This window comes from Sapajus apella, unplaced genomic scaffold, assembly GCF_009761245.1.
Source record: "Sapajus apella isolate SASKATOON/1434 unplaced genomic scaffold, GSC_monkey_1.0 scaffold10, whole genome shotgun sequence".
Classification (NCBI taxonomy): domain Eukaryota; kingdom Metazoa; phylum Chordata; class Mammalia; order Primates; family Cebidae; genus Sapajus; species Sapajus apella.
This window is the reverse complement of record NW_022436950.1, coordinates 31,498,304-31,509,850: the sequence shown is the minus strand read 5'-3', so window position 1 is coordinate 31,509,850 and position 11,547 is coordinate 31,498,304. Positions and strand designations below refer to the sequence as shown.

Below are 11,547 nucleotides of genomic sequence, written 5' to 3'. Positions count from 1 at the left end.
GCAATATTTTAAAACATAAAATTATATAAAAACTATAATAAACAAGATAGCAATAATTTTGATAAAGACATGGTAAGTATTACTAATTTTTCCTTTGCCTCAGACTCTGTTATGGATGAGTTAAGCACTGCTTCCAGCCCACAGCTTGATGGGAGCAGACCATCAATTATCCAAATCATTATTAATGACTTCTTAATTATAATTAATTATCCAAATTGTCTTGAGCCTCAGAAGCTGCATTGCTCACTCTGTTTGTTTTGTTTTGCTTTCAGTCAAGGCCCTGTTAGGATATCAGCAGGGAATATTTATTTTTCGGACCCTGTTATTCCTTTCCTCTATATAGATACCTAATCAAAATTGCTACCTAATTGTGGCTCTTGTACCTCGCTGAGAACTCATAGGGCAGGTTTCTCCCTATGCTTTTATAGAAACATAAAATGCCAGCAACACATTATTTCTACCCAAAAGAGCACTAAGCAGAGTTTACAGATGTTGCAGACTCCTCCCTAATACTTCTGGGGACGGGCACCCAGACCTGGGCATACCTTGCTTCAAAAGCAGGCCATAGCAAACAGTCTGCTCATTCCATTCCACTTCATGGGAGAAGGAAATTCTTGTGTGATGTAGCTAGGCATGTCTTTAGTCTTGGTGGAGGGTTTCCTGAGGGACTTTCATATTACCATATCTTGGGATTTTTTTTTTTTTTTTTTTGAGACAGAGTCTCACTTTGTTGCCCAGGCTGGAGTACAGTTGCCTGATCTCAGCCCACTGCAACCTCTGACTCCCTGGTTCAAGCAATTCTCCTGCCTCAGCCTCCTGAGTAACTGGGATTACAGGCATGGCCTACCACGTCCAGCTAAGTTTTGTATTTTTAGTAGAGATGGGGTTTCACTATGTTGGCCAGAATGGTCTCAATCTCCTGATCTTGTGATTTGCCTGCCTCGGCCTCCCAAAGTACTGGGATTACAGGTGTGAGCCACTGTGCCCGTCCCTATCCTGCAATTTTTGTAAAGCAATACCCAGTGCACATTCACATGGTAATTGCTAGTTAAAAGTAACAGTGATAGGCAGGCCCAGTGCCGTGGCTCATTCCTGTACTCATTCCTGTACCTTGGCCTCCCAGCACTTCGGGAGGCCAAGGTGGATGGATCACAAGGTCAGGAAATCGAGACCATCCTGGCTAACGTGGTGAGACCCCATGTCTACTAAAAATACAAAAAATTAGTCAGATGTGGTGGCACATACCTGTAGTCCAGCTACTCGGGAGGCTGAGGCAGGAGAATCACTTGAATCTGGGAGGCGAAGGTTGCAGTGAGCCGAGATAGAATCACTGCACTCCAGTTTGAGCAGCTGAGAGAGACTTCATCTTAAAAAAAAAAAAAAATGATGTTGTTAATTTGCAAAGTTTAGGAAATCTCTTGTTAGTTTGATTTAACGTGTGTGTTGTTTTCAAAAAATGTAAGCTGAATATATATATTGAAAATATAAGTTGACATGACAAAGCAGACTTAACTCATAGAAAATTTGTTTCTGAAAGCACCTGCAAAAAGCTGTGTTCTTTGTAACTTCCAAAAAACTTAGAGGTAAGGAGAAAAATGGGATTCTTTGAATGCCATGTAGTGCATAAGACTGAGATTTGGTTACAGTAATTTTAGCATCATCCATTGTAAGGTGATGATCTGGATGAACATCACAATGGTTTTGAGATTTGGGTTTTTTCCCCCTTCACTTGAAGGAATGTTGCTCACCACACCTCTTCTACTTGCCCCATATTTTTAGATTAATGTTTCCTGGAGAAGTGAAACGCACTGAGGTTAGATAGCTGTGTTCTGTAAGAAGTCTGACTATTCTGAGATTACCGTGCTATGGGGAATGTGCAGCCAGTCCCACATGTGCCAGCCTTTACTGACTAGTCACCTGATTTGCAAGTTATCATAAACTTTCTGTCTTGGGATGTGATCTGGAGAAGAGTGGAAGAACCCCATTGACAGCTAGAACTAACACTCGAGACATGTGGCCCCAGGTGAGCAGTCTCAGCCAGGTCCACTTGTTACATCCACTCCAGCTGAGGCCCCAGTTGTCTTGGAGCAGGGATGAACAGTCCCTACAGTGGCCTGCCTAATTTCCTGACTTGAACTCATGAGCTTTATACAATGTTTTGTTTTTGTTTTTGTTTGAGATGGAGTTTCGCTCTTGTTGCCCAGGCTAGAGTGCAAAGCACAACCTCTGCTTCCCAGGTTCAAGCAATTCTCCTGCCTCACCCTCCCTAGTAGCTGTAATTACAGGCATGCACCACCACACCCGGCTAATTTTGTATTTTTAGTAGAGACAAGATTTCTCCATGTTAGTCAGGCTGGTCTCAAACTCCTGACCTCCTGATCTACCCGACTCAGCATCCCAAAGTGCTGGGATTACAGGCATGAGCCACTGCGCCCAGCCCTGGTTGTTGTTTTTAAAAATGCTACAGGAGAACAGAAACTAGACGCAGAGGCGTAAAAGAGAATAGGTAATACTGAAAAAAATAAGGAATCATGGTAAACAGCTCTCAGATTGTGATTATTAGTACTGTCAACTCAACTTTTTTATCTATTTATCCTTTCAGGAAAAATGTATTGGGAGTGCTACAAGCCAATTAGCATAGGAGATCCTAAAAAATAACTAAATTAGCTCTGTTCTCAGCAAGTTCCTAGTTTAATGGGGGTGTCAGACAAGTAAATAATTAGTATAAATGTAATTTAATGTTGCTCTATAGTAACGGTTTGCAGAAGGAACTGATTGCTTTGAAGATGCAGCATCTCACAACCTTGAGGGAATCAAAGAAATTCATGAAAGCTGTGAGGCTCAAAGACTGAGTAGAGATTTATCAGATGGCCAGAGTACAGCAGCTACTGAGTTCCCAACTCTTTGGATCTTGAACCTAACACTATGGGTGCAAAGAATAGTACAGGCCCAGTTTGGACACTGGCTTCAATTGCTCCTGTGAGTTCAGAGTTTTTCTTTTCCTTTCCTGAGCAAAGCATTGATTATATAACCAGAATATTGTTTTAATAAGTGTATTTGTGGCTGGGCGCAGTAGCTCACACCTGTAATTCCAGCACTTTGGGAGGCCAAGGTGGGTGGATCACTTGAGGTCAGGAGTTCAAGACCAGACTGGTCAACGTGGTGAAACTCTGTCTCTACTTAAAAAATAAAATACAATTAGCCGGGCATAGTGGTGCATGCCTGTAGTTCCAGCTACTTGGGAGGCTGAGGCAGGAGAATCACTTGAACTCGGGAGACAGAGACTGCAGTGAGCCGAGATCACGCCACTGCACTCCAGCCTTGGTGAAAAAATAAAAACCCCAATCCAAAAAAAAAAAAAAAAGAGTATTCTATTTCATCTGTGTGGTGAAAAGAAACAGCTCATGGAGGGTGTGGCATTATTCAAGGTAGACTCATCAAACAAGCATCCTACAGAAGTAAAGTCTGCTCAGCAGAGGAGACAAGGAGCTATTCCCAATAAAGTTCAATCTAAGTAGATTGTTTGTTCATTTGCTTTAATGTGATTTCTATACAAACATATCTCTTAAGACAAGTTTTCTGGGCCCTATATCCATCCAGATTGCTATCCTAATCCCTTCTGATAGAAAAATTCTAGAGGTACTTACAGGTACACTGCATACTGTGAGGATAAAAATAGATTTGTCTTAACAATAGGGCAATAGAGCCATCACGAGAAAAAGATGACATCCTAAAATCGTTGTTTCTAGGGGACAAATCTTGTTCAAAAGACTTCCTCAAACTTTTCCCTGCTGTCAAGTTTAATGCAATTCCTCCCTCTCCTCCAGCTTTGCCTTTCTAATGTCAGCTTGATTTGAGGAGGTAGCTGTCAAAAAGGCTACTAGAATAACCTGGAGGGAATGTGTTAAGCTATTGCAAGAAGGTGGTTCCAGTTGGCCAGGCACGGTGGCTGACGCCTGTAATCTCAGCACTTTGGGAGGCAAAGGTGGGTGGATCACCTGAGGTCTGGAGTTTGAGGCCAGCCTGGCCAACATAGTGAAATCCTGTCTCTACTAAAAGAAAAAAAAAAAACACGAAAAATTAGCCAGGCATGGTGGTCGGCACCTGTAATCTCAGCTACTCAGGAGGCTGAGGCAAGAGAATTGTTTGAATCTGGGAGGCGGAGGTTGCAGTGAGCAAAATCGTGCCACTGCACTGCAGCCTGGACGACAAGAGCGAAACTCAGTCTCCAGAAAAAAGAAAGAAAGAAAAAAAATAGTTCCAGTGTCAGGGAACATGACCAAGGATTTTTAAAGAGAGAAATGGACACATCCTGAAGTACTAAGATATCACACAAATGAAACAAGTGGAAACAGAGAAACATGTAAATGCTGGGGGAGAGAAGGAGGGGAGAGTGGAGAAGAAGCATTGGTACCATAGGGGGAAAAAAACACTTGAAAGCATTTAGTTTATTTATTTATTTATTTATTTAAGTTTTTTGAGATGGAGTCTCACTCTGTTGCCCAGGCTGGAGTCCAGTGGTGCGATCTCGGCTTATTGCAACCTTTACCTCCTGGGTTCAAACAATTCTCCTGCTTTAGCCTCCCCAGTAACTGGGGTTACAGGCACGTGCCATCATGCTGGGCTAATTTTTGTATTTTTAGTAGAGACGGGGTTTCACTGTGTTAGCCAGGATGATCTTGATCTCCTGACCTTGTGATTCGCCACCTCGGCCTTCCAAAGTGCTGGGATTACAAGCATGAGCCACTGTGCCCTGCCTTATTTATTTATTTATTTATTTGTGATGGATTCTTGCTCTGTTGCCCAGGCTAAAGTGCAGTGGTGCTATCTCTGCTCACTGTAACCTCAGCCTCCTGAGCTCAAGAGAGTCTTCTGTCTCAGCTGGAATTATAGGCATCCACCACCTCACCAGGTTAATTTTTGTATATTTAGTAGAGACGGGGTTTCACCATGATGGCCAGGCTGGTCTTGAACTCCTGACCTCAGGTGATCCACCCGCCTCAGCCTCCCAAAGTGCTGGAATTAAAGGCACGAGCCACCACACCTGTCTAGTTTATTTATTTATACTTGTCTTGTTCCAAAATTAATTTTGTAGTAAGTTTATTTCCTGGGCAAGTGTAGAAAGCAGTTCTCTTATAAAACTAGTTAACTGCAAACAACATGTCGTTATAGTCATTGGACCTGGGAGTAAGCAGGCATTTGCTTTAGAAAACTGGGAACCTGAACAGGCCCTTCTGGGAAAAAAAAAGGATCTTCCACCCACAATGGGAGGTGATCTGAGGAAGTCTATCAGTGGGCTGAAAAAGCTGAGGAAGATTTTAGGCTTCTTGCAGCACGTAGGCAAATGAAACTGGAAGCAAATACACCAGTTTATAAGGCAGAGAAGAGTAAAGAGCCCAGGACGGCAAAAGGAAGCTCCTGGTTCGTCCTAAAACTGCGAGCCCTTCCTAGAACTTGTGTCATAAAATACCCTGATGTTTGGAACTGTAATCACAGTGGAAACGTGGGGCAGAAACTGACCTGTCCAATAAGCATCATCTGTCCTGGTGATACAGCAAACAGACACCCTTTCCATTTTTTTTTTCCGGGCATCATTTCACATAAATTAGCTTTCTCATCTCAACTGACTGACTTGGCAGAAACAAATCTACATGCTGTAGAGGAGAGAAGGCAGGGGAATAGTTCAGAGGAGTGGAAAGAGGTAAGTAGAAGAATTGGGCGGTTTACTAAATTATAGGTGCCAGCACCATCATATGCCCAATTTACTGAAAAATCCAGATTGTAATTTTTGAAATTAGGAACGAGAGAAGTCGAGCTGTTCCACGTCATATTAGGCATAAGAGTAATTCTTAAGATTTTTGTTAAGAGCTACCTTTGAGAATATGATGATAACCATAGACTCTCAGCCAAGAAAAAAAAAATGTACATATGACTTACACACAAACCCTTTTTTTTGTTGTTTTTTTGAGAAATATTTCACTCTTCTTGCCCAGGCTGGAGTGCAATGGCGCGATCTCGGCTCACGGCAACCTCAGCTTCCCAGGTTCGAGATTGTCCTGCCTCAGCCTCCCGAGTAGCTGGGATTACAGGCATGCACCACCATGCCAGGCTAATTTTTTGTATTTTCAGTAGAGACGGGGTTTCACCACATTGGCCAGGCTGGTCTCCGACTGCTTACCTCAGGTGATCCGCCCACCTCGGCAGGCGTGAGCCACCTTGCTCGACCTGTTACTATTCTTGCTTTAGACAGAAACTTCCTTAATTTTTCCTTACAGAATGTGGCAGAGAGTGCTAGTTGCCTTCCAATATCCATTTCTTCCTTCTGTATTAGTCACCCTAGCTATATGACTGTGGGTTTTTTTTGTTTGTTTGTTTTTTTTGCCTCCCCTGCAGCTAGGCATGGCTATGTGACTAAGCCAATGATTTGTAAGTGCTATGCTATGTGGGCCTTCCACAAATTTTTCTTTCCCTCTCTCCCTCCCTCCCTATCTTTCTCTCTCTCTCTCTCTTTTTCCTTCCTTCCTTCTTTTCTTTTCTTTTCTTCTTGTCTCATGCTAATGCCCCGGCTGTAGTGTAGTTGGGCATCTCAGCTCACTACAACCTCCCACTCTCAGATCCCAGTTCAAGCAATTCTCTTGCCTCAGGCTCCTGAGTAGCTGGGATTACAGGCATGTACCACCATGCCCAGTTAATTTTTGTGTTTTTAGTAGAAACAGGGTTTCATCATGTTGGCCAGGCTGGTCTTGAACTCCTGACCTTGTGATCAGCCTGCCTTGGCCTCCCAAAGTGCTGGAATTACAGGCATGAACCACCACACCCAGCCAATTTTTTTGTATTTTTAATGGAGATGGGGTTTCACCATGTTGGCCAGGCTGGTCTCGATTTCCTGATCTCGGGTGATCCTCTTGCCTCAGCCTCCCAAAGTGCTGGGATTACAGGTGTGAGCCATTATGCCCAAACTCCCCACACCAATTTTTATTTTTTTCTTTTCTCCTCTCCACCCTGCTTTCTGGAGACCCAATAGCTGGAGATCAATAGCCATCCTAGGCCATGAAGGTGGAGATGATGGCCAGTGTTGTCTGTTGACTTCCTTACTGGAAGTTTCACAAAAACAGGAGCTTTTTTTTTTTTTTTTTTTTTTTTTTTTATCTTGGTCAAAGCAACATCCCCATTAGTTAAAAAGTATGTAACATGTGCTAAGAGCTCAGGTATTGCATGGATAGTGAATGTATGAGTTAACTCTGGACCCATATAAAGTCTCAGCTTCTTTCACAGAATCAAACTCTTGCTTAATTCAAAGCACATTCCTCCTACTTGCTTTTCTTTGCTCTCCCAGACTTGCCACTGTTATAGGATTTTGCTTAATGCTCTCTAATATTCCCTTCATTCAAAATGTTTTAAAATCTATTTCTACGATAATGCTTCCCAATAAAAATAGATTTTAAAAAGTTCAAAATTTTTCAGTTTTTGAGGTTTTGGAAATCATTTTTGTGTGTGTCTGTTGTTAAATGCAGGCATTGTTTTGTACCTTAAAATAGGCACCGTCTCAAGTCTACAAGAATCATCCAAAAAGGTATCTAATGAGATTCTTAGGACTTCGGATATTTTTTTTTTTTTTTTTTTGAGATGGAGGAGTCTTGCTCTGTTGCCCAGGCTGGAGTGCAGTGGTCTGATCTTGGCTCACTGCAACTTCTGCCTCCCAGGTTCAAGCGATTCTCCTGCTTTAGCCTCCCAACTAGCTAGGACTACAGACACATGCCACCATGCCTGGCTAATTTTTGTATTTTTAGTAGAGATGGGGTTTCACCATGTTGGTCAGGCTGGTCTTGAACTCCTGACCTCAAGCAATTCACCTGTCTTGGCCTCCCAAAGTGCTGGGGTTACAGGTGTGAGCCACTGTGCCAGGCCCAGACAATATTACTTTAACACAGAATGGAGTCACTAGGTCCTGAGGATTTAACCAGATGTTGGTGACTGAAACTGAACTTTGTTGAATCCTTTCTCCTTCTATTAGCTTTCCACATTTCAACATATTACCTGTTTTGCCCTCAAACTTTACTTAAATCCTTTCAACAGAATTAAATTAAGTACTAATTCGGCCAGATGTGGTGGCTCACACCTGTAATCCCAGCATTTTGGGAGGCGGAGGTGGGAGGATCACGAGGTCAGTAGATCGAGACCATCCTAGCTAATACGGTGAAACCCCGTCTGTACTAAAAATACAAAAAATTAGCCAGGCGTCGTGGAACGCGCCAGTACTCCCAGCTACCGGGGAGGCTGAGGCAGGAGAATTAGTTTGAACCCAGGAGGTGGGGGTTGCAGTGAGCCGAGATCATGCCACTGCACTCTAGCCTGGGCAACAGAGCGAGACTCTGTCTCAGAAAAAGAAAAAAAAAAAAAGTGGAAATATACAACGTCACTTCCTCCCTAAGCTTGACTTCTACCTTTTATTTTCTGATCATCATGGTCAGGGCCTCTCACCCAGAGCAGTCATGTAAGCTTGTGGAAGTAACTTCTGCGTCCCAGTTCTTCTATAAAACCTGTAAAATGGGATTGTTTTTAAGGGTTAAATGAATACACCACAGTTGGAATAGTGTCTGGCACATAGTGCTTGCCAAATGGTTTTCATGGAATCAAGACTGTGGTACCCCACTGCATGGTTCTCACTTTTGTGTGAGAAAATCGTGCTTTATGTGCTGTTTTTAGTACAAAAAGGGAAATCTGGAAGTCCCTGCCTAGAGGAGAGAAACAGGAAAGAAAAGGGAGTTGGTGAGTCCCAGCATTTCAGAGCTGGCAGGGACGAGTTAGGTCCCTATTTTATCGACAAGGAAGTGGAAGGGTGACGTGTCCTCGAGTCTCATTCAAGACCCACAGTGACAACTCTTTACGGAGAGTAGGACCAGGGCCCCAGTGTTGCTAAGCTCACGTTGCAGGTGAAAACTAACGCTCATTGGAAGACAGGGGCGGAGCATTTAATTACAAACACAGTTAACAATTTGTGTGTAACCAAGTTCAGTGAGCAAACGAAAGCTGTCAGAGTCGGAAAAAGTGTTGCTAATGGAATGCTTTCTTTATTAACAACGGCTTTCTACAGAGATCATTGACACAACTTCCAGTTGCAAATGCCAGTACGCTTCCAGCAAGACCGGAAAGGTCCCAGCAGCCCGCGATGAATGAAAACCGGAGTCCAGAGCAAGCTGCGTAAGAGGCGGAGCAGCCTCCAGGCGGGGGCGGGGCAGTGGTCACGTGCCTGGGCTCCGCCGGAAGGGAACTCTAAGCGTGATTGGTTCCTCCTAACCAGGTGACCGCAGGTCGCGTTCCGGTTGGCAGGCACTGGCCAGGGCCAGCGGCCCTCAGTCCGTAGGCGGCGGCGGAAGGAGGAGGAGCTCCGGCCGCGCTCTCTCCCGGCAGTGGCTGCGCCTCACAGCGCTTGTTGGGTTCCCCACCCCTTTTAAATAAGCCGGGCTGGTCACCGCCCTCGCAGACAAGTCAGCTCAGGGGAAGCGGCGGCAGCGCGGCGGCGGGGGTGCGGCCGAGGCCCGAGCCCTGCCCGGGGCCGGGCCGCGGGGCTGGCAGGCGAACCGCTGGCGAGCCGCGGGCGAGGCAGTGTCTGCTTTCGTGGTGCAGCCCCGGCATAGCCCGGGGCTGCCGGTGCCGGCCGCGCCATTGTTGGGGGAGGGGGTGGCTGCTGAGGGCCGTGTAATAGGGGGCGAGCTAAGGCGCCGGCGGCGGCGGAGAGAAGCGGAGGCGCCCCATGGGGAACACGCTGACCTGTTGCGTGTCCCCCAATGCCAGCCCCAAGATGGGCCGGCGCGCGGGGTCGGCGGAGCTGTACTGCGCTTCCGACATCTACGAGGCGGCGTCGGGAGACGGGTTGGCGGTAGCGCCCGCTGCTGTGGAGCCTGCCGAGTTGGATTTCGGAGAGGGCGAGGGCCACCACCTGCAGCACATCAGCGACCGTGAGATGCCCGAAGGTAAGGAGGCGGCGGATGCCATCCGCCCTCGGGCGCACCTCTGCCCGCCGCCTCCCCCATGGTCCCCCGGGAGGCATCCGCCGCTTCGGGCTCCTTCCTGCCGGTAACCGGCTTTCCCGGGGCTGGGCTCCGGGACGAAGGCTGGCTCTGCCTCGCGTCCCCACCCCTTATTCTTTCCCTACTGCGTCTGGCCAGTTTTTTTCCTCCTCCCTACCCGAACGCCCAGTTCTTGCTCCCTCTTCCCATTCTCCCAAGCTGGCTTGGGACCCTCTAGTCCGCCGCCCTTCTTGTTTGTGGCTCTGTTCATTGTCTGGTGGGATTTTGCAAAGACTTTTTGGATATATTGTTTCCCTTTTCTCAGTGGAAACTCAAATACCTCAACTCAGGAGTACTCATCCCATTCCCTCCCTTAACCCACCCAGATGGTACCTAAGTGAAGGAGCCAGGTAAGGGCCTGATTGTTCCCTTCTTCCCATCCGTGAAGGTAGCTGATGCCCGCGACAGTTTAGACCCCGATGTTTGGGGATTTCTTATTTAGACTCAAAATAGTGGTTGCCATATGAGACACTATATGGTATTCCTAACGGGTTAAGTCGCTTGAAAGAAGTTGCTTTATTCCTTCCAACTATAATTTGAACATAGAAAGAAAATGGGGGGGGGGGCGTAAAATGGCTGTGAAAGGTGTGAAATGTTATTAACCAGGAGTGCAAAAAAGTTTGCCTGCTTGCCTTCCTTCTTCTCTTCCTCTCTCTCTCCTTTCTTTTCTTTCTTTCTTTCTTTTCCTTTTATTTTCTTTTGTATGTTTTCTTTCTTTTCTTTCTTTTTTGGAGTCTCACTCTGTAGCCCACGCTGGAGTGCAGTGGCAGGATCTCGGCTCACTGCAACTTCCGCCTCCCAGGTTCAAGCGATTCTCCTGCCTCAGCCTCCCGAGTAGCTGGAATTACAGGGGCGTGCCACCACGCCTGGCTAATTTTTGTCTTTTTGGTAGAGACAGGTTTGGTAGAGACAGCCATGTTGGTCAGGCTAGTCTCAAACTCCTCCTGACCTCGTGTTCCGCCTGCCTTGGCCTCCCAAAGTTCTGGTATTACAGGAGTGAGGCACCGCTCCTAGCAGTTGTTTTTAACCCAGAGGAGTTTAGCCACAAAGCTCTGATTACTTTAAAATTCCCACAGTGACAGAAATACATCTGCAGCCATTCTCTGGTGACTTAACAGGCTTCATTACTTCCCTCTCTAAAAGAGATGTGGGGTGATTCATGGCCAGAAGTTTCAAAAGAGACAAAACATAAATTCAGACTTTAATTTGTAATGTAATGGTTTGGAAGTTAAAATGCTAGACCCTGCCTGCTCGAGAGCGTTTGTTTCCATGGCTCCTCCTCCTGCCAATAGAGTCCTGATCAAAGATGAGACTGTTGGAGTTCGTCAGACTCTGTAAACAGTTGGAGTAGGGGTGAGGAGAGGGGAAACGTTTAGTTTTTTGCCTATAGAATTTTGGAAAGAGATAAGTCTAGGTAAAAATAATTCCAGGTAACAACGTGGTGTTTTTTTTTTTTTTTTGGGGGGGGACGGAGTTT

The 11,547-nt window shown here is 45.7% G+C and overlaps 1 protein-coding gene across 2 annotated transcripts in view; it reads left to right on the top strand.

The window, feature by feature from the left end:
* The first annotated feature begins 9,355 nt into the window (after positions 1-9,355).
* Positions 9,356-11,547, top strand: part of CCNYL1 (cyclin Y like 1) — a 45,549-nt gene continuing 43,357 nt past the window's right edge. For both annotated transcript variants that reach the window (XM_032278454.1, XM_032278455.1), the window contains exon 1: positions 9,356-9,974. In XM_032278454.1, the coding sequence (XP_032134345.1) occupies positions 9,755-9,974 (220 nt within the window). In that variant the 5' untranslated portion in view covers positions 9,356-9,754. The remainder of the gene's footprint in view (positions 9,975-11,547) is intronic.